Source organism: Haliotis rubra, unplaced genomic scaffold, assembly GCF_003918875.1.
Source record: "Haliotis rubra isolate DU_JTF1 unplaced genomic scaffold, ASM391887v1 Scf62, whole genome shotgun sequence".
NCBI lineage: Eukaryota > Metazoa > Mollusca > Gastropoda > Lepetellida > Haliotidae > Haliotis > Haliotis rubra.
The window spans coordinates 917,702-945,466 of record NW_025767324.1 but is presented as its reverse complement, the minus strand read 5'-3'; the positions used below and the strand labels follow the sequence as shown (position 1 = coordinate 945,466).

The following is a 27,765-nucleotide window of genomic DNA, read 5'->3' as shown; positions in this document are numbered from 1 at the left end:
CAAAACTGTCAACATGGCTGACTCGTCTCCGTGGCAAGCTGATCAACAATCAGTAAGTTGACGTTTCTCTGTCAGCAAAGGGCTGTAAGAACACATGATGTATCAAGGACTATCATTCCTGCATTGTCCAAGAACTACTTATCTCGAATGATTATTTTCACGGGATGTACACCTAACAATCCGAAAAGTGACTTACTTTGAAATAAAATATGACTGTGACTTTGTGATGTTGTGGAAAGTATAATTTCAGAGATTGTCTCTTTTAGTGTATCTAATGATCACCATACATCAAGGCTTTTAAAAACTGTTATTTGTTATTTATTTATGTGTCTCCAAAAAATGTATTTCAGTGCCCAGTTTTGAATGAAAATGATTTGTTTGGACACAAGCTTTTCAAAATTCATTATTTGGTAATTGTGATTTATTTTGTATATTATTCACAAATATTCTGTTTATCTGAAGCTCTGCAAATTGTTCAGAGGACTGACATGGCTAAATAACTCACATATGATATTCTTTGTTTAGTTTGTACAATCAAAATTTGGCCAATGTTCACCTGACATGATGTCTGCTTTTATAGGTGTTCTCAATCGGGTGGTTGGGTAATCTTGTGGATAACTCTTTCCATATGATGAAACATTTTCACAGCTGCACATATATCCTAAGGACATGATATTACGTCCAGTCATCTACAACCCTTGCATACGACCAGATTTTTCCAGCTGTAGCCTCTGAATTCGATGGACGAGATATGACATTGGATTTTTTACAGTGTTTCCATATGAGGGACATGATAACTCGTCTACACATATTAAACATATTTCACTGTTTTATAGCCGTGTATCCTCGTCCTTCGAATGCAATTTGTGTACTTTGTGACAGTGTAATTGTTAGGGTTTTCTTGATTATCTCCCTTGGTCAAAACCACGTGCTATATGATCTTGACATTCGGTCACCATACAGCGTTAAATGGCTGGTCGTTGAAAATTGTATCAGACTGCAAGTCAATCTCTATCTGCCATTTGTGATGATGAAAGTAGATGTTAGGACGTTTGGCGTTTGATTGTTACTGTCAGCAATGTTCTTTGACTGTTGACTGTTCTTAAAGTTGTTACCACAGGTAACACTCGTTTCATCGTTCTTTAGATTTGGATGTCATGACCCTATAATAGTGATGACATAAATCTACTAAATTGTGGTTGTTCTTCCACCATAGTGTAGTCACTGAATTGAAAACAATTGTCACAATTACCACACTGATGTGTAAGTTCAAATTATTCTCCTTTTAGAAAAAAAACTGCATTTCCAATGTTTCTGTGCTAAAGATGACCTATTTTTTTCTATTTTGGTCTGAAACAGTTTAATGAAAGTGAATAAAGATGTTTGGAAATCATTTCAGTTCATATGGATTTTGATGTTATGTTAGTCATGAATGGTCCATGTCAACCGTTGCAACCATGGAGACGTGATATCACGTCCCTCGTATGTAAGTGTCATGTTGCTAAAAATAGTCTCGTACTGAAGGGTTGTAACCCCCTCAGACGTGATATCTCGTCCTTCGAATGGAAAGAGTTAAAGCTTATGCTTGTCAAGCCGAAGACTAAGGTTCAATTCCCCATTTTGGTACAATGTGTAAAGCCCATGGTGACCTGCTGTGATATTGCTGGAATATTGCTTAGAGTGGTATAAGATCCAATTCATAGGCTCACTCTAATAATGATGCAGAGTAAATGATCTGGGGGTGGGGATGGGGGTATAAGTCAGATTGTACATGCTACTCTCTATATAAATCATCATTTCCCCCCTCCCCCTCTCTTCTCCCTCTTTCACACACACTACACACACAAACACACACACACACAAATAAATAAAAATATATTAGGAACTTTCTCTAAGCTGACAGTGATAATTATCTTTCCTGGTTGTGTTTTCAGCCCAAGTATTCATCATCTGACGTTTGTCTGAATCTATCGTGTTGACAGCATCTACTTTTTATGATGGTTCTTAAAATATTAATTATGGTAATTAAGGTGCCAAAGTGAAAGTAAACATGTTTGGTGATATTGTGTTGCTATGGTTACAGAACATGCACCAAGGTTCTGCAGTACTGGAGATGGAAGGAGATGGAGATGACTTTCGTAAGATGAAAGAAGGTTCATCATGCTTGTCTGAAGACGTGTTATGAGCATCAACTTTTGTCTGGTAATTAGCAGGTTGCCAAAGTGAAAGTAAACATGTTTCAGGTGATATTGTGTTTAGTTACAGAACATGCACCTAGGTTCTGCAGTAAAGTTGAGAAGTTCATGATTAACATCCTCAGTTCAGAGATGGTTAAGTTGAGAGTCAATAAGACCTGATAATAAGACCTGATTGCTCACTTGGGTCTTGAATATTGGTATCTGTTGTGTTATATACTCCTCACCTTCCCCTCCCTCCCTCCCTCCCCTGTGATGGTGGGGTAGCCTTGTGGTTAATGCGTTCGCTCGTCACACTGAAGACCCCCACATGATTGAAGCCCATGTCTGGTGTTCCCCGACGTGATATTGCTGGAATATTGCTAAAAGCGACGTAAAACCAAACTCACTCACTCACACTGTAACTTGGTTGATTGTGTAACATCATACTGCAAACAGCTGTTGGACTGTTGCTCAGTGTGAATCACTGGATTGTTTGGTTCTCTCCCACCCACTCACAACCCATCAACCCAATGATACCCACTCAATACTTATCCACTCACTCAGTTTTTTTTATTCAGGGTCACAGCAAGAGGGAAACAAAGATGGCAAGTTCATGGATGATGTTCGGCAGCGTGTTAGTCAAAATGTCACACAAATGGTATGATCTGTTTTGTTTTACAATAACAATGAATTTTACACCATGTTTATATGTGTTGCTACACACATGATGTAGTTTATGTGTATTTGTTCTTATTCTTATTAGATAAGTGAATATGTAGTGGTTAGAGCGTCCGCCCGGAGAGCGGAAGGTCGCGGGTTCGATCCCCGATTCCGTCATACCAAAAGACGTTAAAATATGGTACTTGTTGGTCCCTGCCTGGCGTTTGGCATTAATGGGTACAACAAGGACTGGTCGGCTCGGAGTCAGTATAATGTGTCTGAGTGGGGTATTCATGCTTCAATGCGGCATGGTATCTCAGTGGGCTAGCACTATAAAACCAGCTTAAGTCTGGGCTAGTACAAGCAGCCGCACATACACATACACACGCATGCACGTCGTCATATGAGCGAAATATTCTCAAGCACGACGTTAAACACAATTTCACCTCACCTCACCTCAGATAAGTGAATATCACTTTCAGCAAAATTATTTTTATTGAGAGCTTTATATTAATGCTTTCCATGCTAGTAAGTTAAGTGGATTTTTTTAAGGCATGTTGAAGGTGTGAGACAAAAGGTAGTCAAAATCTTAGAAAATAGAAATGACCAATCACCTTCTCATTAATTCTTTTATGACAGATGTGGACTGCAGGGAAACAGAGTGCTCAGAAAGCCTGGAGTATCTATGGCAACATCGACATTCTGCGGCCTTATTTTGATGTCGAGCCTAAAGAGGTTCAGAGGCGGTAAGTGGCTGACTTTTATTAATCATTTTGTTCATGGTTTCTTGAGTCCAAATAGTATTATTCTGGTGGCATTTAATCTTCGTGTACCACAATATGAATCCAGTGATTCAACAACATCTCATTCATCTAAACGTACATCTCAGTAAAAGTGTCATTAAAGAGTCAATTTGGTACTATGTCTCATTTTCAACATGGCCGTCATAGCAGCCATATTGAAAATGCCAGTTTCCTTAACCTATCCATACATTATACCAAATACATTTGTAAGTGAGCAAAAAATGTCTAGAAACATAATGATTCCTTCGGATAATTTGATATTATGGTGGTACGGAAGACAGTAATAGATCCCCTGCAACTGATGTTGCTTGTAAGTTCAACTGACTAAAACTTGGGTGGCCAGACTCTATGGAACGGTTGATTTGCATGTCGTTGTATCATGAATTAATGCACATGTTGTCAATCACTAGTATATCTGGTTCAGACTTTACTATTTCAAATCCACCTTCATATAGCTGAAATATTGCTTGAGTGCAGTAGTGAGCAGTATTTAAAGCTGGCTGATGGCCAGACACCATGGTGTCAAACAAACAAACAAACAGCTAACAAACAAACAAACGTTCTATCAATGAAGATCCGGATGCATATGATGTTGATCACTGGATTGTCTGGTCCAGACTCAATTACAATCTGCTGCCTTACAGCTGGAATATTGCAAACATTCTCTATGACACTCTATGCAGGCTCTATCTCTTCTTCCAGGTTGCTGTTTTCCATGATACCGCAGAAACCGACCAGTCAGAGACAGGTGAGTTGCCCAAACACAGACTTGTCATGTATCCCTCTGAAAATACTTTCTGTGGCATATAGAGGTAAATAGAGCGGACTCAAAATAAGAAGAAATTTCAGCCAGATACCAAGTGGTCTCTAATTTGCATTTGCTGGCATCTTGATTATTCACACTGAAGTTTCTAATATATATTCTGTCCAAATTGCTCTTTGTTGTCCTATTGCTGACTCAGCGACATGCACGGTCTGTTACAGCGGATACAGAAGGAGTTGTATGGGCCACTGATGGTGATCTTCACGATGATTGCCTTGCTGCTGTACCAGATGAAAGTCTCATCACATTCTGTGGTTTGTATTAAGGCTGTAACGATTCACTCGCATATTCATTGAATCGAACCGTAGCCCTTCATGAATTCAATTCGTTATTCGTGGTAACCAGAACCGAGTATTAACGAATATTTACGATTTTTTTTAAGGGAGCACGTGTTACTTGAACCCTTGTGTACTTTTGGAAAGTGAGATATGCAAGAATGGAATATGTACTAGCCTTGCAGTAGCGCAAGTCATGTGAGTTTGCCAAGGTCGCACATGGTACTGTTGATTAACTATTACATAATAATAATAATAATAATAATAGTGCATTTATATAGCGCTATTTCCAAACATAAGGATGCTCAAATTTTTAGTGTCAGGAGATCACTGGTTATTGCTGTGGCAAATTAACACTGTCAACATGGGCATCCATATTGTGCATAAATATCTTAACTAAATATTGTATTCGTGAATAATTATTCGTATTCATTACCCAATATTCATGATATGTATCATATTCGCCACATGGTGTATTCGTTGCAGCCCTAGTTTGTATATTGGGTCATACACAGGCAGCTTTAGAAATTCACTCTGATGCTTTATTTTATTCACTTACACACAAGCAGCCTTTGAGCTTTGCTGTGATTTTGATGGAATGTTGCTTCATCACCTCAGCGTTTTCTCCCACTTCAAGCTGAAATGAAGTAATGTTCAAAGTTGTGAGACTGATAAATCAACAGAACATGCTTTTAAGATGTTTCCTGATATGTAGGGTTTGCGGTAGGTTTGCTGATATATGGTGAAGGTTTCTCAGTGGACGTTTGCTGATATCTCTCAACACTCAAAGTTACTTTAATAGGAAGGAGAACCATGACCTTCATCAACCATGACACTGTTGTGTTTTTCCTGTCTAACCCAGCTTTGTGCCAAAGATGATTGTCCAACAAGTACCGGTAATGACCCCACCTGTACCTGTTGCCTGGAAGGGCGGTGGGGTGGCCTAGTGGTTAAAGTGTTCACTCGTCATGCCAAAGACCCGGGTTTGATTCCCCACATGGGTACAATGTGTGAAGCCCATTTCTGGTGTCCACTGACGTGATATTGCTGGAATATTGCTAAAAGCAGCATTAAACTAAACTCACTCACTGTTCCAGGAGGAAGGAACTCTGATGGGAACGGCGTTCTTGGTGTGTTTCTCATACTGGTTCGGGACATCGTCGTTCATATGGTTCCTCAGTTACGTCTGCAACGTCAGGATAGCGATGGTGCAGGTGCTGTCCATGGTGGTGAGTACAGCTTCACAGCGTCACAGCTCCAGCTGAGCTGCGTATTTACATAAAATAGGCAACGTAAATCACCATAACCCAAATATGTTTCAGTTGCTTGTGTACAAATATGAAGGAAGAAATGTGATTGTACAATATGCCTTATTAGTCATATAGTTTTTACGGCCTGTGTGCATATGTTTTTTTTCAGATACAGTAGTGGTGGTCCAATTAATTGAAATAATCAAAGATTGATCGCAGTGACTAAACGACCATGCAATCGGTCATGTTTTTTCATAATTGAACACAAACAATTCTGGAACACTTGTTTTCATTAACAGTATATTTTTCCTTATCCTGACTCATGCTCTTTTGCTTGTCTCCTTCTTGCGAACACAGTGGAACACTTGTATCTCCCAATTGAAGTTCCCTTCAATGTAAAATCATTAATTAGTACTCCCGAGTTATCTGTCCCCCCAAAGCGCGGGAACGAGGGCGTCACCTCCTGCCATGTGCCTCACTCTGTCCTTGTTCGCCCAGTGAGCAGGACGTGAGAGCGCGTCTGTGTCTCCCTACACACTATATCCTTTAATTATATTTATTTTGTTACCTCTTATATTCATCTATAGAGGTGTAACTAGTATCCTTATTCAACATGCATTGATATTTATTCGTGTTTCTGCTGCTTTATTCACGGTTCGCCGTGTTTGCTCAGCAGATTGTGTTAATAAAAATCTGCACTGTTTGTAAATTACGTTTCTCTGCTGCCGATCCGCATTTAATATGCCCTAGTTGTTTCACGCTGCAATTTATGTATTAAATTGTCTAATTCTGCCTTTGATAAATATTATATTAGGTCTTGAGACGTGCAGCAGATAGATCTCGGAAACAATCTTCAGTCATGGCTGATAGATCAGAGTCAGATATACCCTGTCAACTGTTGGCGGACGACCCTCTACCGTCTGGTGTTCCGCCTGAGTTACCTTCAGGGGAGAAGTGTGGGACGCAGTCCGCTATATCCAAGAAGCGACCTGCATCCCAGGACATTCCATCATCACAGTCTAAGACTAGGAGAGCTTCCACGCCGCCGTTATTATTACGCTCCGCACCCCCAGGGCTACAGCTTCGTCAAAGGGAAACCCACGAAGGCTAATAAAAAACTTTTCATCAGAATTGTGTTTATATGATGATGACATTCCGATTATCATTCCAGATGTATGGCATAAGAAGCGACCAGTATCGGCTACCGTCACTTCAGCGCAGATCAACACCCAACTAGAGATGCCTACGCTGACGGCTGAGATTCTAACTGAGGGTCCTGTCGCTACCACAGAGAGGGCAGCCTCAACGCCAGCGCAGACCGCATTCAGACGACCTGGTCAACCAGATTATGATGTTGATGGAAGACTGATACAGTTTACAGAGGCCTCAGAGCCGCCGCCCTAGAGCCCAACCCATAATAAGTCATGTAGGGCCCCAGAGCCCGCTATGACTTCGCGTAGGGCCCCAGAGCCCACAAACACGCCTCCACGAAGGGCAACCCAGCCCGTATCGAAGCCTTCGCGAAGGACGTCCCAGTCCGCCTCCACGAAGGACCTAGATCCTCACCATTCGCAGAAGGCTTCACGGAGGAGGAGTGCTTCACCGAGCTCACACCCTGTAGAACACGGAGGTCGTTCGCGAAGCAAGCTCCTATCTAATGAGTCGGACTCAGACTCGCTACCTTCAAGAAGGCCTTCACGAAGGTTAAGTGGCTCCAAGTCATCTTCATTCAGAAGATCTATAAGGGATTCACCGAGAGCTATACAAAGCCACCATCGTTCGCCAAGGAAGCTCCATGAAGGTCTCCCTATAGAAGCCAATCGTCAGTCCGTTCAAGACATCTTCGTCCTATAGTTGTCGAGGGATTCATTAGGACCTTAGCGAAACTACAGGTCACCCTACAAGCACAGTTCGTCGGGTTATTCACCACGTCGATCCCCTCGCCGATTTACACACAAGTATCCAGCGAAGCAGAGACATCGCAGTACTTGTCTATCAACTGTATGCCACATGCCGTCTACAAGCCTACGCGAAGGCATTCGCACAGGCTATTTACAACGCAGAACGTTGCTGTATTATTTTATCAACAGAACGTTATATAGTTACGAGAAGTACTATTTTACAGATGCAGAGCCTAATTAAGGATCTCCAGGCCGACTACCTACATCAAGGGCATCAACGACGTTTCGCAGATCTTCACAGGAATCACCATTTCCGTATATATTGCTAGGTATGCAATCCCGGACCACGATACGATTATCTACATGCATGACCATTACGCAGATCTGCAGACAATTCAATTAAGGAATTGAGCAGCAGCCTTGTTACAGCGAGTAAAACACATAATCGTCAACTATTTCCTGAGAAGAAATATGTACAACAGTTCAGCTTTAATTCTACAATTATGACGCTACATTGATGTATGCAGTCTACAAGCTGACAACTTGCAAGTTTATTGAGCCTATATATAAGGAAGTCGGCATTATCTTCAAGACTGAAGTTACATTCACAACAGCCAAGAAAATAACCTACCCAGCATTAATATTACAGAGCGAGGTAATTCGGCTGAAGATTGCTGAAGTTTCATTAACCCTCAAACACGCGGTCACTGCGGTAACTTCGAAGCTACGGACAAGACCGATGATTGATCTAATATCAACGACGGCACTAAATTATACAAGGTTCCTTTTCCTGCTACACCGGGTGACATCACAGCTGGTACAGTACAGAATCAAAATGCCTTGTTCTGATTGGACCACATGGACAACGCTTCAGAGGTCGATCATAGTTCACAGTTCAAGACATAGGTTGCAAGTGACAACAACATATCAGTGAACGAAGCAAAGCCTCCTTACAATCCAGTTAATCTGAACCTTCATGATTGGGCTGCCTTCATGAGGTTAGAGACCTCCCCTGTCAAGTAAGGACGAGGGCACGGCAGTCAGGCGATTTTTTACATAAAGTTCAACGATGGCAGTCACCCCTGGTTGTGCACCTACATCGTCAAGGACTTCGCAGCGAGTTTACCTCGACGACAGGATACAAGTGGATCCAGATCCACAGCGTCTCAGACTACAGTTGAATTTCATCATCAAGCTACTAACACAACTAGGATGGTTAGTAAATCTACTTAAGTTGGACCTAGAACCTACGCAAGATCTGCAATTTCTAGGTATTTGATTTGTAACGGCGCAGAATCGTATAATTGTACCGGAGGACCATGGATCAAGATCCAACAGTCAATCCCACAAGCCTTACGCTCTCCGCTACCACTACGACAGTGGCAGAGCCTGTTGGGGTTACTCACTTCAGCTCAAGACATGACAGTCAGAGGCAGACTAAAATTACATCCGTTACAAGTCATCATCAATTCGCATCTCGACGACTCTCTACCGTTCAGTTTACCGGATCAGGTCAAACCTCATCTACTATGGTGGACCAAGAGATCGAATGTTTGCGTAGGCGTCTCGTTAATAGAGCCAGAATCGATAACACATCTCTACGTAGATGTGTCACTACAAGGTTGGGGAGCCCATCTTGCCAACAGGACGGCATCAGGGCTATGGAGCAATCAAGAGAGCAAATTACACATAAATCAGCTAGAGATGCAAGCAGTGATAAACGCCATAATGCACTGGAGAAACTTACTACAGAATGCTCAGTTGATGATTCACACAGACAATTCGACAGTGGCGTTTTATGTGAACAAACTAAGCTCAACCAGGTCCCCGAACCTATTGACTCTATGTTTTCAATTGTTCGATTTAATCGACAATCTCAACATACATGTCAGAGCATGTCACATTCCAGAGCAAAGAATGTAATAGCAGACGCTCTCTCTCGGCCACACCTACCATCGCCGACAGAATGGATGCTCCATACAGAGATATTCACTCAAATTATCAAGGAAATAGGAACTCCACTAATAGACCTATTTGCCACTCGATTCAACAAACAACTGACAACATTCGTATCGCCAGTTCCAGACCCACTAGCATGGGCAACGGACGCACTAAGCATATCGTGGGAAGGACTCAACGCATACGCTTTTCCGCCACCAGCGTTAATCCCACAAGTCTTCCTCAAAATCAGTCAAACGCAGAGCCTCCATCTGAATTTGGTCGCGGCCTACTGACCAGCGAGAACGTGGTTTCCAACTCTTATTCAAGGAATCAGACAACCAATACTACATCTTCCAGAGTGCTCGAATCTGTTATTACATCCTCACACCAAACAAGTGCACGGAAAGCCAGAAATATTCCAACTTCACGTATGGATTGTATCAAGGCGTGTCTGAATAAGAGGTTATTCAGCCAGAACGGAAAAAGCAGTCACGCTTGCCCTGCGTAACTCAACTCGCAACTTATACGATGACAAATGGCACAGTTTTGTCAATCATGCTGCAAAGAAAGGATTTACAGCTAGATATGCTACTCATCCTCAAGTGGCTGACTACTTATGTTATCTACGTCAGACTAAGAATCTAAAAGGCTCAACTTTGTCCACCTATCTTGCAGCAATAAGCTCTGTCATAACTATGAGAGCCAAGTCAAGTTAACCAAACCCCAGAGTTACCCGCCTTTGCTACGAGCATTCCGATTGGAGGATTAAAAGCGGAAGTTTCACGCTCCAGCTTGGGATCTGAATATAGTGCTCCAACACCTCACAAGTGAGGCTTATGAACCGTTAGAATCTACATCGTTGAATCTCTGACCCAGATAACCTCGTTCCTGTTATATCTAGCTACGGCTGCCAGGATGTCAGAGAGATTCGCGTTGGATCTGAGAGAACACACTTTGATGATATACTTGGACCTCATGATACCGATGGATCTATCACTATGGCCAGTAAGAGCACTGAAAATATATCTCCACCGATCCAAACAGAGGAGGGAAAAATTCAAGAGATTATTTTTCCTCTATCAACAGCTACGCAGACTGAAGTCTCACGTACTACTATCTCCATTTGGATCAGAACTGTCATACTACGTGCCTACAAGACTGCAGGACTCGACCCTCCAAGAGCTTCTAATCCTCATGAAATTAGAGCGCTAGCATTTACACTTGCTCTACACGGCATCTGCTCTTTGAATACCATAATGGAGGGTTGTTTCTGGAGATCCGATATGGTGTTTGCCAACCACTATCTGAGAGATATCACCACCGAGGACATCTCAGGTATTCACCATTTCGGTCCCATGGTCCTCGCACAACAGTTGACAGTTCCTCGGAGAAGATAAGTCAATCTTACAGATTTCTACTTATCTTATAACAGTACTAAATAGCTACATGCTATATATATTTTGCTTAAGTTCTTTTATTATCTTAAGCTCAGTACTATGGTTGTTATATCATACAATATATTAGCTAACAACTCTACGGAGTTTGCTATTATATATTTAGCTTAAGTTAATCATATCTTAAGCTCAGTACTATGGTTACATTATAAATGTATTAGCTAACAAACTCTACGGAGTTTTTGCTATTATATATGTAGCTTAAGTTTATTCATATCTTAAGCTCAGTACTATGTTTATATCATAAAAGTATATTAGCTAACAAACTCTAAGGAGTTTTTTGCTATTATATATTTAGCTTAAGTTTCATCATATCTTAAGCTCAGTATTATGGTTACATTATAAAATGTATTAGCTAACAAACTCTACGGAGTTTTTGCTATTATATATGTAGCTTAAGTTAATTATATCTTAAGCACAGTACTATACTCATATCATAAAATTATATTAGCTAACAAACTCTACGGAGTTTTACTATTATATATATATCTTAAGTTTTATTCATATCTTAAGCTTAGTACTATGTTTACTTCATAAAAGTATATTAGCTAATAAACTCTAAGGAGTTTTTGCTATTATATATTTAGCTTAAGTTTAATCATATCTTAAGCTCAGTACTATGGTTATATCATAAAAGTGTATTAGCTAACAAACTCTACGGAGTTTTTTGCTATTATATATGTAGCTTAAGTTTATTCATATCTTAAGCTCAGTACTATGTTTATATCATAAAAGTATATTAGCTAACAAACTCTAAGGAGTTTATGCTATCATATTAACAAGCTTAAGTCTATTAGTCTTAAGCATTGTATTCATGTTGTATATACTTTTATCATAATATTTATATTGTAATAACCCATATATGGCAGCTGATAAGTTAGCAGCAGGAATTCATCAATTCAGTGCCTTTATGAAGTTCCCATAAGGGGTTATTACAGTCACTTTAGTACAAATCACTAATTATCTAAATCCAAAGTATTCTGTATTCCCACCTCCGTATCCATTGGATTCTACAAGCAAAGAGCATGAGTCAGGATAAGGAAAAATATGTAATTTTCTGAATAAAATTGATATTTTATACTTATCCTGACTCATGAATAGCTCCCTCCCATCCTCCCCACATAACACTTTGGATTTCCCTGATAATTCAAGTGTTGGGCTCGCTAAAATGAGGAGAGAGTGAGGCACATGGCAGAGGGTGGCACACCTGTTCAGCTTTGGGGGACAGATAACTTCGTGGGTGAGTACTAATTAGTGATTTTACATTGAAGGGAACTTCAATTAGGGAGATACAAGTGTTCCACTATGTTCGCAAGAGGAAGGGGACAAGCAAAAGAGCATGAGTCAGGATAAGTATAAAATATCAATTTTACTCAGAAAATTACATTTCTGTCCAAATTGCTCTTTGTTGTCCTATTGCTGACTCAGCAACATGCACGGTCTGTTACAGCGGATACAGAAGGAGTTGTATGGGCCACTGATGGTGATCTTCACGATGATTGCCTTACTGCTGTACCAGATGAAAGTCTCATCACATTCTGTGGTTTGTATTAAGGCTGTAACGATTCACTCGCATATTCGTTGAATCGAACCGTAGCCCTTCATGAATTCAATTCGTTATTCGTGGTAACCAGAACCGAATATTAACGAATATTTACGATTGTTTTTAACGGAGCACATGTTACTTGAACTCTTGTGTACTTTTGGAAAGTGAGATATGCAAGACTGGAATATGTACTAGCCTTGCAGTAGCGCAAGTCATGTGAGTTTGCCAAGGCCGCACATGGTACTGTTGATTAACTATTACATACCAAATTTTTAGTGTCAGGAGATCACTGGTTATTGCTGTGGCAAATTAACACTGTCAACATGGGCGTCCATATTGTGCATAAATAACTTAACTAAATATTGTATTCGTGAATAATTATTCGTATTCATTACCCAATATTCATAATAGGTATCATATTCGCCACATGGTGTATTCGTTGCAGCCCTAGTTTGTATATTGGGTCATACACAGGCAGCTTTAGAAATTCACTCTGATGCTTTTTTTATTCACTTACACACAAGCAGCCTTTGAGCTTTGCTGTGATTTTGATGGAATGTTGCTTCATCACCTCAGCGTTTTCTCCCACTTCAAGCTGAAATGAAGTAATGTTCAAAGTTGTGAGATAAATCAACAGAACATGCTTTTAAGATGTTTCCTGATATGTAGGGTTTGTGGTAGGTTTGCTGATATATGGTGAAGGTTTCTCAGTGGACGTTTGCTGATATCTCTCAACTCTCAAAGTTACTTTAATAGGAAAGAGAACCATTACCTTCATCAACCATGACACTGTTGTGTTTTTCCTGTCTAACCCAGCTTTGTGCCAAAGATCACTGACTGACTCACTGAGTTTGGTTTTACGCCGCTTTTAGCAATATTCCAGCAACATCACGGCGGGGAACACCAGAAATGGGCTTCACACATTGTACCCATGTGGGGATTCGAACCCGGGTCTTCGGCGTGACGAGCCAACCAAAGATGATTGTCCAACAAGTAATGACCCCACCTGTACCTGTTGCCTGGAAGGGCGGTGGGGTGGCCTAATGGTTAAAGTGTTCACTCGTCACGCCAAAGACGCGGGTTTGATTCCCCACATGGGTACAATGTGTGAAGCCCATTTCTGGTGTCCACTGCTGTGATATTGCTGGAATATTGCTAAAAGCAGCATAAAACTAAACTCACTCACTATTCCAGGAGGAAGGAACTCTGATGGGAACGGCGTTCTTGGTGTGTTTCTCATACTGGTTCGGGACATCGTCGTTCATATGGTTCCTCAGTTACGTCTGCAACGTCAGGATAGCGATGGTGCAGGTGCTGTCCATGGTGGTGAGTACAGCTTCTCAGCTCCAGCTTAGCTGCGTATTTACATGCAACGTAAATCACCATAATCCAAATATATTTCAGTTGCTTGTGTACAAATATGAAGGAAGAAATGTGATTGTACAATATGCCTTATTAGTCATATAGTTTTACAGCCTGTGTGTATATGTTTGTTTTCAAATACAGTAGGGGTGGTCCGATTAATTGAAATAATCGAAGATTGGTCACAGTGACTAAACGACCAAGCAATCGGTCATGTTTTTTCATAATTGAACACAAACAATTCTGGAACACTTGTTTTCATTAACAGTATTTTTCACTAGGTTGGTTTTGTCTGTTACTTTTCATAAGCACTTCAAGCTCGTTCCAAGTTATGATTCATTTTTATCTTGTAGACTCTAAGAAATTTATGTTCCTAACATACTAGTCATCCTTTAAAGATGTGAAATTTTGCCCCCCAAAACCCAAAGAACTACGTTTTTTCCTTATTTTTTGTGCATTAACAAATTTAATAAATGACGCTAACCAATTATTTTCGATGATTGATCGGTTGTAGTGAACCAATCATCAATTATGAGATTTTAACCAATTCTCAACACTAAGCTACAGTTAGACTGAACTGAAAGGGACCACTCATATTAGTTCATTATAACCAGAGTCTGTTATTTGAGGTCTTTGAATGGCAGTTCCAGGTGATAAATGTAAGGAAGAGAGTTGTTATGGATGTCAACTTAATAAAGCTGACGTCCATAAAAACGCTCTTCCTTGTCTGTTATATGCTTTTTGAATAAAATATACATGTGGTCTGCACCCAAACACAGTTTGTTACATCCATCAGCTCGTTAAATGAGTGTTTGTTATAAATGTAGATTACTGTATTACTTGTAGACTACAGGAATCACATATGAATCTAATGAAGTTGCTCTGTAGTTGCTCGGTTGCTGTGACTAAGACATTTATCACTGTTTTGAGGCGTCATGTGGTTCACTTGGGGCAGCACAAAAACATGTGCAGGTTAGAAATTGTCAGAAACAGTGACTGTTTTCACAACTCTATTCATCAGTTTACACCCAATATACACAAGAGAGTGAAATATATTGAATACCCAAAGAACTATCAGTGCCCAATGTGAATATCATGTCAGTGGGTTGTCAGGCTCACTGACTTGGTTGACACATGTCATTGTATTCCATTTACGTAGATCGATGCTCATGCTGTTGATCACTGGATTGTCTGGACCAGGATTCATTATTTACAGACTGCCGCCATATAGCTGTAATATTGCTGAGTAAGGCGTTAAACAACCAACAAAAACTCTGTGACACAGGATTCCATTGTATAAAGTGGTCTTAGTGCTAAGGTGGTTGTAGCTTCCATACATTAAAACAGACTTACAATCGTCGTAGCAATAAGGATGTTTTGTACAACAACATCGCGAACATGTTCTGAAGCATCGAGCATGATCTGGTGGTTGTGGTGGTGGTGGAATTGGGTTTAACGTCGTGCTTGAGAATATTTCGCTCATATGACGACGTGCATGTGTGTGTATGTGTATGTGCGGCTGCTTGTACTAGCCCAGACTTAAGCTGGTTTTATAGTGCTAGCCCACTGAGATACCATGACGCAGTGAAGCATGAATACCCCACTCAGACACATGATACTGACTCCGAGCCGACCAGTCCTTGTTGTACCCATTACTGCCGAGCGCCAGGCAGGGACCAACAAGTACCATATTTTAACGTCTTTTTGGTATGACGGGATTGGGGATCGAACCCGCGACCTTCCGCTCTCCGGGCGGACGCTCTAACCACTACACCACGGAGGCGGTCGCTTGATCTGGTAATGAAGGACTGCTGGCCAGCTGGGTTTTCGTGGAAGGGAACTTCTTAACAGCAGTATCATTGAGTGTGCTCAGAAAACAATGACATCTCTCTATATATCCAATAACTATATTTGCTTTACAGTGGATGTTAACAAAAATTAAAGTGCTGGAATTACAATGAACACAGTTAATTATTTGAAGTTTGATGTCTGCACTCAGTCAATAAATTTTCAGTGTGATGTTTATTGTCTATCTGGGGTGGTAGCCTAGTGGTTAAAGCATTCGCTCGTCACACTGAAGGCCCAAGTTCGATTCCCCACATTGGTACAATGTGTAAGGCCCATTTCTGGAGTCCCTCCTGGAAAATTGCTAAAAACACCATAGAACCATATTCACTCACTCACTGAGTCACTATTGTCTATCTGGAGAAATAAAACTTGTATGTTTCAGGGCTATGGACTGTTTGGCCACTGCGTTGTTCTGTTCCTGGGAACTGTCATACACACAGGTCATGATCACATGTTCTTCTATCTTCTGTGGGCAGTTATTGGAGGACTTTCTGCCCTAAAAATGGTATGGAAAACAAAATGAATTCAATAATAAGACTCTATCCCATTCCACCACTGTGGGGATCGCTGACTTGGTATACACATCATCGTATCCCTATCGTGTAGATCGATGCTCATGCTGTTGATCACTGGATTGTCTGATCCAGATTTGATTATTTACAGACTGCCGCCATATTGCTGAAATATTGCTGAATGCTGCATTAAACAACATACCAACCAACCTGTAGGGATTGCAGGTTAGACTAGATCCCCAAGAACCTTGTTGTAAATGGCAAGCAGATGGATCAGGAGGTCAGGCATGGTGACTTGGTTGATAGTAATCATACCTGATATTATCATGATAATCATGATAATGGATCATTGTTCACAATATAAGTCAGTGGATTGTCTGACCCAACACTTGATTATCTTCAGGCTGCTGTCATATAGCTGTAATAATGTTGAAGGGATAAAACAAGAAAATACAATCCTTCCTGGTCCAATATTCTGTCTGAAACATGCTGACCGAAACATGCTGTCTGAACCATGCCATCTGAACCATGGTGTCGGAAACATGCTGACTGAACCATGCTGTCTGAAACATGCTCTGAAACATGCTGACTGAACCATGCTGTCTGAACCATGTTAACTGAACCATGCTGACTGAACCATGCTGTCTGAACCGTGCTGTCTAAAACAAGCTGTCTGAACCATGCTGACCGAAACATGGTGTGTTAAACATGCTGACCGAAACATGGTGTGTGAAACATGTTGTCTGAAACATGCTGTCTGAAACATGGTGTGTGAAACATGCTGTCTGAAACATGCTGTCTGAAACATGGTGTGTGAAACATGCTGTCTGAAACATGGTGTGTGAAACATGCTGTCTGAAATATGGTGTGTGAAACATGGTGTCTGAAACATGCTGACTGAAACATGCTGTCTGAAACATGTTGTCTGAAACATGCTGTCTGAAACATGCTGTGTGAAACATGGTGTTTGAAACATGGTGTGTGAAACATGGTGTGTGAAACATGGTGTCTGAAACATGCTGACTGTCTGAAACATGGTGTGTGAAACATGCTGTCTGAAACATGGTGTCTGAAACATGGTGTCTGAAACATGCTGTCTGAAACATGCTGTCTGAAACATGTTGTCTGAAACATGGTGTGTGAAACATGGTGTCTGAAACATGGTGTGTGAAACATGCTGTCTGAAACATGCTGACTGAAACATGCTGTCTGAAACATGTTGTCTGAAACATGGTGTGTGAAACATGGTGTGTGAAACATGTTGTCTGAAACATGCTGTCTGAAACATGTTGTCTGAAACATGCTGACTGAAACATGCTGTCTGAAACATGGTGTCTGAAACATGCTGTCTGAAACCATGTGTGAAACATGGTGTCTGAAACATGCTGTCTGAAACATGCTGTCTGAAACATGCTGTCTGAAACATGCTGTCTGAAACATGGTGTCTGAAACATGCTGTCTGAAACATGGTGTGTGAAACATGGTGACTGAAACATGGTGTCGTGAAACATGGTGTGTGAAACATTTGTCTGAAAATGCTGACATGCATGACTGAAACATGCTGACTGAAACATGGTGACTGGTGAAACATGCTATCTGAAACATGGTGTGTGAAACATGGTGTGTGAAACATGGTGTCTGAAACATGCTGACTGAAACTATGCTGACTGAAACATGCTGTCTGAAACATGCTGTCTGAAACATGGTGACTGAAACATGTTGACTGAACCATGCTGACTGAAACATGGTGTCTGAAACATGCTGACTGAAACATGGTGACTGAAACATGCTGACTGAAACATGCTGTCTGAAACATGCTGTCTGAAACATGCTGAAACATGCTGTCTGAAACATGCTGACTGAAACATGCTGACTGAAACATGCTGTCTGAAACATGCTGACTGAAACATGCTGACTGAAACATGCTGACTGAAACATGCTGACTGAAACATGCTGTCTGAAACATGCTGTCTGAACCATGCTAACTGAAACATGCTGTCTGAAACATGCTGACTGAACCATGCTGACTGAAACATGCTGACTCAAACAGGCTGACTGAAACAGGCTGTCTGAAACATGCTGACTGAACCATGCTGACTGAAACATGCTGACTCAAACAGGCTGACTGAAACAGGCTGTCTGAAACATGCTGTCTGAAACATGCTGACTGAAATTGAATTGTTACCGAGTTGTCTGGTCCTGACATGGTTACGCAGGGAGCATCAGCAGCAGGAATACCAATCAAGTGCAGGATCAGACGGACAGACGGACGACAGAATTGTAGATATATTTGTTTTTTATGGTTGTAATGATGATACAGAAACATTAACTACTGAGGAGATATGTTATGTCAGAATGATTTGTTTTCTTTCTGTTTCCAGGCATGTATAATAATGTCGCGAGCGAGTGGGAAGACAGAGCGGCTGATCGTGATCGTGGTTCTAGCAGCATTACATCTTCTGTTCCTCCTGTATTTACACTTCGCCTACCACTCAGTGGTAGAAGGTAGGTGCCGGCCACGGGCACTTTGTTGGGAATCCTAGCCACATCCCTGCTTGTATCACAGCTGTAATACTCCTCATGTGGACACACCACAACCTTCTGTTGAATACGGAAATAAAGTGTGGAATTTTAAACACAGATTGTCATCAGAATATATTTGGTTTAATGCAGAGAATCGACATCAGTGTCATTTGGCTAAGGGGATATGTTTCTACTGGTGTGGATATAAACTTCAGTAGCTCCAAAAGATTGCAATTAACAGCTGTTCTTTCTCAGAGACAGTTAAAAATGAATTTATGTCATTGTTGCCTGATTTTCCTGGGGACTGGTCCAGGGGAGATAACTCCATCAGTGGTAACAGTTTCTGAGTAAGACCTTAGGTTAGACATCATCCCTTTAACATCTATAGGGGAATATTTAATAAACAGGGCTAGCAGAGCCAAGTGTCAAATAGATTTAGGTAATTGCTATCATGAGCAATCTAATAAATATTAAGCTAACAGTATTTCTGACTTTAGATGGCTAACTTGGCCAATCACTTGTTTTTATATACTTTGAAATTAGAGATTTTGGATTTTAGTTGACTGCTACTATGGTAACTAATGCTTTTAATTGTCCTGAACTTGTTCTAACATTTATATTTAGAATTATCCTCATGCTTTTGGTTTGATTGCAGAGTTATCCAGCATGTTTAATGATCATCGACATGAGCCAATTCAGCCCGTGGTGGCACAGAGGATAGCAGAACAGGGACTGGACAGGAAGGTTGGGAATGCAGCAGGAAACGTAATGGAGAAAGTCACACAGAGTGAGTGTTACCTTGTGTCTGTCTGTCCGCATGTTGTGTAGAGGATGGTTTCTTGACGAGACCGATCTAGTTCAACCAGGTCAGGTCAGGTCCACATTCCAACCTGCATGTTGTGCTGGAGGCTCCAGGTTAGAATTCGTCCCCAGCAGTGTGTGCTTGAACTAGATGACAAAATGGTCAGGCTCCTTGGTTTGATTGAATTTGGTTCATTTGAGTGCGTTTGTCATTGCTCATAGTATCAACTGGGGCCACAGGTGGCCTTGCCATTTAGGCTCTACAAGTGTGACAGTCAGTTGTGCTTAGACCTCGAGACATGCAAACAGAAATCAACCATGACCTCATTGCAACAATTTGGCTGCATTTTTAAGGGTCTTGAGATCAGTTGACATGACCAGATTGTGAACTGTTCAGAGAGAACAACAGGCAAGAGTCACCTTCCTGAGAGCCATGCAGATTACATCGTGGCCAGAGTTACCTTCCTTAGAGCAGTGCAGACAAGATCATGGCCCAAGCTAACTAGCCTAGAGCCATGCAAACGAGAATGTGGGCCAGGGAAACTTGACTAGAGCCATGCAGACTTGACCATGGTCAGAGGCAATCTGCTGAGGGCCTTGCAGACTTGACCATGGTTTAGAGGCAATCTGCTGAGGGCCTTGCAGACTTGACCATGGTCAGAGGCAATCTGCTGAGGGCCTTGCAGACTTGACCATGGTTAGAGGCAATCTGCTGAGGGCCTTGCAGACTTGACCATGGTCAGAGGCAATCTGCTGAGAGCCTTGCAGACTTGACCATGGTCAGAGGCAATCTGCTGAGGGCCTTGCAGACTTGACCATGGTCAGAGGCAATCTGCTGAGGGCCTTGCAGACTTGACCATGGTCAGAGGCAATCTGCTGAGAGCCTTGCAGACTTGACCATGGTCAGAGGCAATCTGCTGAGAGCCTTGCAGACTTGACCATGGTCAGAGGCAATCTGCTGAGGGCCTTGCAGACTTGACCATGGTCAGAGGCAATCTTGCTGAGGGCCTTGCAGACTTGACCATGGTTTAGAGGCAATCTGCTGAGGGCCTTGCAGACTTGACCATGGTCAGAGGCAATCTGCTGAGGGCCTTGCAGACTTGACCATGGTTAGAGGCAATCTGCTGAGGGCCTTGCAGACTTGACCATGGTTAGAGGCAATCTGCTGAGGGCCTTGCAGACTTGACCATGGTCAGAGGCAATCTGCTGAGAGCCTTGCAGACTTGACCATGGTCAGAGGCAATCTGCTGAGAGTGCCTTGCAGACTTGACCATGGTCAGAGGCAATCTGCTGAGAGCCATGCAGACTTGACCATGGTCAGAGGCAATCTGCTGAGAGATGCAGACTTGACCATGGTCATGCCATGCAGACTTGACCATGGTCAGAGGCAATCTGCTGAGAGCCTTGCAGACTTGACCATGGTCAGAGGCAATCTGCTGAGACTTGACCTTGCAGACTTGACCATGGTCAGAGGCAATCTGCTGAGAGCCTTGCAGACTTGACCATGGTTAGAGGCAATCTGCTGAGGGCCTTGCAGACTTGACCATGGCTAGAGGCAATCTGCTGAGAGTGATGCAGACTTGACCATGGTCAGAGGCAATCTGCTGAGAGCCTTGCAGACTTGACCATGGTCAGAGGCAATCTGCCGGGAGCCTTGCAGACTTGACCATGGTCAGAGGCAATCTGCTGAGGGCCTTGCAGACTTGACCATGGTTAGAGGCAATCTGCTGAGGGCCTTGCAGACTTGACCATGGTCAGAGGCAATCTGCTGAGGGCCTTGCAGACTAGACCATGGCTAGAGGCAATCTGCTGAGAGTGATGCAGACTTGACCATGGTCAGTGGCAATCTGCTGAGAGCCTTGCAGACTTGACCGTGGTCAGAGGCAATCTGCTGAGGGCCTTGCAGACTTGACCATGGTCAGAGGCAATCTGCTGAGGGCCTTGCAGACTAGACCATGGTCAGAGGCAATCTGCTGAGAGCCTTGCAGACTTGACCATGGTCAGAGGCAATCTGCTGAGAGCCTTGTGATGGGTGGGGGGAATTGTCCTACTGGTTACAAACCAGGTGTGGGGAAATGTCATGTGGGGAATTGTCCTAGTGGGGAATTGTCCTGATGGGGAAATGTCCTTCACTCGTTAGGAACCTGTTAGGACTAATATAGTAATTAGATCACAAATACTTTTCCACATACAGTTGAAAAACACCCCATTGCTTGACACATCCGACTCAGCTCTATGACTTCATGATCTAGCTATCGGTCAACAGAAAGGAAACTTAACACATTGTGTGTGTTATATAAATAACATGCATACATAAGAATTTAACGATTTGCGGATTTGACACATCTGAGCTCAAGACATCAGTGTTTGACTGTATGTATTTATGTTTGTTTAGTCTGACTGTTGAGTTGTGAATTAAGCTTATGTTTGTAGTGCATGCATTTGATTTATCCCATACCTCATGTATATATATTCTTGCACTTAGTTCTCTATCAGTGTGTTGTAATCTTCTGCTTCTCCTGATACTAACATACCCACTAAACTACCGAAAAAGCAATTTACTTTTTGTGCTGTAGAAGTGAATAAATATTTAACGTCAAGTTTTTATTTTTATTTTTATCAAGTCACTGAATTATTACTTGTTGGATCTTGGATAAAGTCAGATGGCAGGACCAAGTTAACTTATTAATTTTAAGAGATGTTTTGAAATATTTCCACCTGTATGGACAATCAGCCCATTGAAGGAAAATAGGAATCTCATGAAAGAAATGGATGCCTTGGGGAGAAAGAGCTTTGTTACATAGTCAAGTTAAATTGAAATGAGATGTGCCTTCTGTAAGAATGTTTCACGCTGAAAATATGTGGAATGCATAATGATACAACAGCACGAGATTGAAATCTTTTGGTTGGTTCATTTCAGTTGCCACTTATCGTGAGTTGAGTTTAGAATCATCCCGCGAGTAGATACTCCATTTTGAAATGTTACATCTAAGAGATAAATGATAGTTACAAACATGATAACATATAGAAATGTATTAAACATAAAATAAACGTTTTATTTCCTCAAATGGATTTTGTGGCTGGCTCTAAACAAGTGCAGGTGGGTTACAAAGTATGTAAAACTTTAAGCACATCCAGATTAAGATGTTCATAAGTGGGAAACTTGAAGGGCATGAATTTCTTCGAGGCGTTGTAAACTGAACATCAACTGAACATCAACTGAACTGTCAACTGATAATTCTTATTTAACCATGTAGAGATTGCCGCAGCCTTTCAGCAGCGAGGTCAGTTAGTGGCGGATTCTGTGGGCAAATCTGTCAACTCCTCCTCAGTCAAGAGAGTGTTGAGGGAAACTCTGAAAGGTGTTCAGCCAGGCAGGATTGTCCCCCTTGTCTCCAAGGCTTTAAATGGAAGTCATGTGATCGCTGGGAACGCTTCAAGGATCATGTGATTGCTGATGATAGATCATTGGTCAGTAGAAAGTAATCAGTATAATGATATGAGAAATGAATAATTAGCATGCTTTGGATCAGAATTAAATGATATCAGTTGAATTAAATATTCTTGTGGGAGTTCTAGTCAGAATTGAAATTATCTTGAGCTTGTCCTAACAGGCGACTATATAGATCAGGTAGTCAAACTTGGTGACGTGGATGGTTTCACGTCATCCTGCCCTAACTCTGCATGTTGTTCAGAATATCAATCACAGGTTTGTTTGGTCCAGACACGATTATTTATCTGCCATTGTCACCTGGAATTATTGCTGGCCAGCAAACAAGTGATGATTTTATTAAGAAAATATTCTAAAACGTTTATCAACTGGTGCTTGTTCATTTCATCTTGTCCATATAAGGCATCAATCTGTTTCTCTAATGGTGGTGGTCAATAATTCCTGATATTTCTCAATGGTCTAGATCTATAGAAACTTACGGAGGTGTTCATACAGTTCCTTGACATAGAGGTAACTAATGAAATAGTCTTCATAATATGAGAGTCTTTGCATGCGCTAGCACTAGTTTCCATCTTCTTTGTGTTTAGTTTGTATTTTCGTCACCATCCAAGTCAGTATGCATGTTCACCGTGAGACTGGTCATCTGTTGTTGAACTCTGTATGGCTTATTGTGGAAACTGAACATTTCTCCATGACTTGACTGACTGACTGACTGAGTTTAGTTTTACGCCGCTTTTAGCAATATTCCAGCAATATCACGGCGGGGGACACCAGAAATGAGCTTAACACATTGTGCCCATGTGGGGAATCGAACCCGGATCCTCGGCGTGACGAGCCAACGCTTTAACCACTAGGCTACCCCACCGCCCCTCACCATTACTTGAACAAAGTCCAGTGATTCAAATATAATGAAATATAAAGGGTGCTGTTGTACAAAGTGATCTTAGCTCTAAGGTGAATGTAACTCCCATGTCTTAACATAGACTTACAACAGCCTTAAAGTGCGTTCTCATGGTGAGACTTTTAGTAACAACTTGTAGCATGCAACACAGTTGCAACGTAAGAATACCCAAATCGTACTAGTAACTTCTGAGTTGTAAGACATAGAATATGTCCTAATTCCTACTACAAGTTGCAAGCTATTGACCAGTGAAATCGCTCAGGTATTTGTCCACCTCAGAGTGACGTCCCTTTAGTTTATGTTGACATCATGTCACAGACACGGATGAAAAAGAATCGACCTTACCAGAGAAGAAACTGAGCGGTTTATAGCTTTTTACTTGTCACAGGAATGTTTATGGAATCTTCTTCTTAGAATGCAGTTGCGGACCCACACCGATTTAGGCTTTCTCTTCTTCTTATTCCAGTGACTGTGATATGTGGGCTGACATTAACATTAGTGTTTCTTCTTCACTTGACGAACCCATGTTGCCGCGTTATACGTGAGAATCTCGTGAGGTACAAGTTGTATGCGACTTAAAATGTACACAAGCAGTGTAAAACTAAACTCACACACTAAACAGTGCACAAATAAAAAAATTCTTACAATCTTTGTTGTTGCTACAAGTTGCATGCTACAAGTTGTTACTCTAAGTCACATTGAGAACGCACCGTTAGCATTTATGTTGTTTTGTATAACAGAACCCTGGGGCCGTATCCACAAAGTGTTTGTAGCTTCAGATGATGAACTATTTAGTTATGATAGCTTGAAACGCAACAAAGTCTTTGTTGTTCAATATAGGAACCAGGTTTGTTGTCTGAGAAAACAATTTATCCTTGTACTATTCCAAAGGGGTCAGTATTCTAGCTATTGTTAATCCAGATGTTTTTGAAACAGGTGGGTGGTTTGTAAACATTTTTCATAGGTTGGGGAGTCAGGTGATTATGAAATTCCAGTTTTCGATTGTGGCTGGAAGTTTGTGGTTCAATTGTACCACTACCAGTGGGTGATGTGAGTTATGTCCCTTCTATATCCCTCCTTTTGAGCGGGGCGGTGGGGTAGCCTAGTGGTTAAACCATTCACTCATCACGCCTAGGACCACCGGGTTTGATTCCTCACATGAGCACAATGTGTGAAGACCATTTCTGTGTGTCCCCCGCCATGATATTGCTGAAATATTTTTAAAAGTGATGTAAAACCATACTCACTCACGCTTTTTGATCAGTCATATTCGAACAAGCACTTGCTTTTAAGTATAGGTCTGTGCAGAGTCATCTGATCAGATTGATTATTTAGAACTATGATGCAGTAAAACTAGACTTTACCTCAGGGACCTGTGAAGATCTGGGTTAGAATTGATCTTCAGTAACCCATGCTTAAGAGGCAACTAACCGGATCAGGTGGTCAGGCTCTCTAACTTGGCTGACACATGTTATCATATCCCAATTGTGTAGATCGATGCTCATACTGTTGATCACTGGATTGTCTGGTCCAGACTCGATTTTACAGACTGTCGCCATATAGCTAGAATATTGCTGAGTGCGACGTTAAACTAAACTCACTCACTCACTTTACCTCACGAAATGCATCAAACCACTTGAGCATGTTGACTAAATCCATGGAAACTGGACTTTCATAGTCATTAACTCCCTTGCCTCATGAAGATGGTTCAAGAGAGGAAATATACAATGGCCAGCCTCCTTCCCTGCTTTACTGCTGTCTATCATCTGTCATCCACTTCATGGGTGTCTCACTGATCTGGGTGTCTGTCATCTCATTCCTATCAGATCCTTTCCTTTGTGAAACCTAACCACTTTTCTGTGTTTGGTAATAAATGTAGGATATCAGATATAATTGAGATTAGTAAGTCTAGACATGTTTAGATAACAAGGTTTTTGGTTTGTTGTTTAACGCTGCACTCAGCAATATTCCAGCTATGTAGCGGTGGTCTGTAAATAATCGAATCTGGACCAGAAAATCCAGTGATCAGCATCATGAGCATCGATTTTAGATAACAAGGGATGTCTACTTTTGACCTCCAGCAATTAACTACCTTAGTGACATGGGTGTAGAAGACTTAATTGTAAACAGAGCAAACTCAAATGTTCTTTACAGTATTTTTCAGGAGGTATAATTTACCATGATTATCATTATTATTTTTTTTTCATTTAACAAAATTCACCGTCACTTTAAAGGTGAGCTGTATCAAGGTGTGTGGGATTATCAGCTTTCTTTTCATGAAATTTGACATCATGAAGATCAGATTTCGGGGGCATTTCAGGGATGCTTGCGCTTGTAATGTTAACTTTTAGCTTGTGTGAGTTTTCTGTGTATTCATTGTCCAATATCAATCCAGAATCAGTTAACAGCTTCATCCATGTCATCCTGCCTCATCTGGTTTTTGTTGTCAGTCTATCTCATTGAGGTTTTGCAACTGTTGGCTCTGTTTTTGTACAGGTGCAGTTTAGTGAAGACAAGCTACCACAGCAGACTGCACTCACAGGAAGTCGTCTGCCAGGGATAAAGGGAGGTAAGCCATGCTCCTGGCTTCAGCTATTGTGAAGACACTTTTGAAAACTGTACAAATGTTCTGCAAGTGAGAAGATGAGATTCTATCTATGCCTGACTTTACCTGGAAACAGAAACCTGCAATGTGGCACCGTGGATCTGAACCAGATGGAAATACTTGTCAAGTGGATCCCCAACGTGCACCTCCCCACTGAATATGCTTAATTAAACATTATTAATGTGATACCACCCTCCCAACACCCTTGCCGCTTATGGATCCGTTCCTGTGTTTGAGTTTCCAACAACTCATCCAAGGGGAAGTGAAATTATAAGATGATTTACAATGAGTATGGCATTGTGTTGTCTCAGATTTCAACTTGGAATTTTTGTCCTGAGTGTACTTAATAGCTATTAGCAAACTTCATGCAATCGAGCTTAGTCTAGACGAGAGGTGTAAGATCAGGGGCGGAAATAACCCACTGCCCGACGTCCGAGTCCAGTGTTTTTTTCTGTCGGGCAAGCTTATTTGTATATCACACTGTACCGGTGTCCAGTTGACTTTCCAATGTTAATTATGTTGTTTATTTAAAAAATCAACAAGGAAACGGTCAGTATAGTGGACAAATTATGAGGGCAAGTGATTTTACATGTGCCACTGTACTGGAGTACATTAGCAAGTTTAAAGTTATTTCCACCCCTGAGGATGAGTTCATCTCTCCTTGTTAGACATAACATTTGTGTCAACAAGTGTCAGGCCCTCCTTTTGATCAAGGTTGTGTGCATCTCCACTTTCTAGAAACCCTTGACCTGCCTCTACTCTGTGTTGAAGTCCTTCTTTCTGAGGTAAAATTGATTCTAATACCTTACTTTTATTATGTCATTGTTAAAATTCCTGCATTTTGGCTGTCATCACTTTAGAAAATATTTTGATTTGCAACAGAAGCTCCTCATCACCGTCAGGTTATCTGATAAGTCGTGTGGAACATATTA

At 41.4% G+C, this 27,765-nt stretch overlaps 1 protein-coding gene across 1 annotated transcript; it reads left to right on the top strand.

Moving 5' to 3' along the window:
* Positions 1-27,122, top strand: LOC124256156 (protein YIPF3-like). The gene is made up of 12 exons (XM_046690113.1): positions 1-52; positions 2,084-2,153; positions 2,756-2,835; positions 3,477-3,583; positions 4,343-4,388; positions 4,625-4,717; positions 5,836-5,967; positions 16,423-16,545; positions 18,934-19,057; positions 19,731-19,862; positions 23,134-23,347; positions 26,725-27,122. The coding sequence occupies exons 1-11, from the start codon at positions 14-16 to the stop codon at positions 23,325-23,327; spliced, it is 1,140 nt and encodes a 379-aa protein (XP_046546069.1). The 5' UTR covers positions 1-13; the 3' UTR covers positions 23,328-23,347; positions 26,725-27,122.
* The last annotated feature ends 643 nt before the right edge of the window (positions 27,123-27,765 follow it).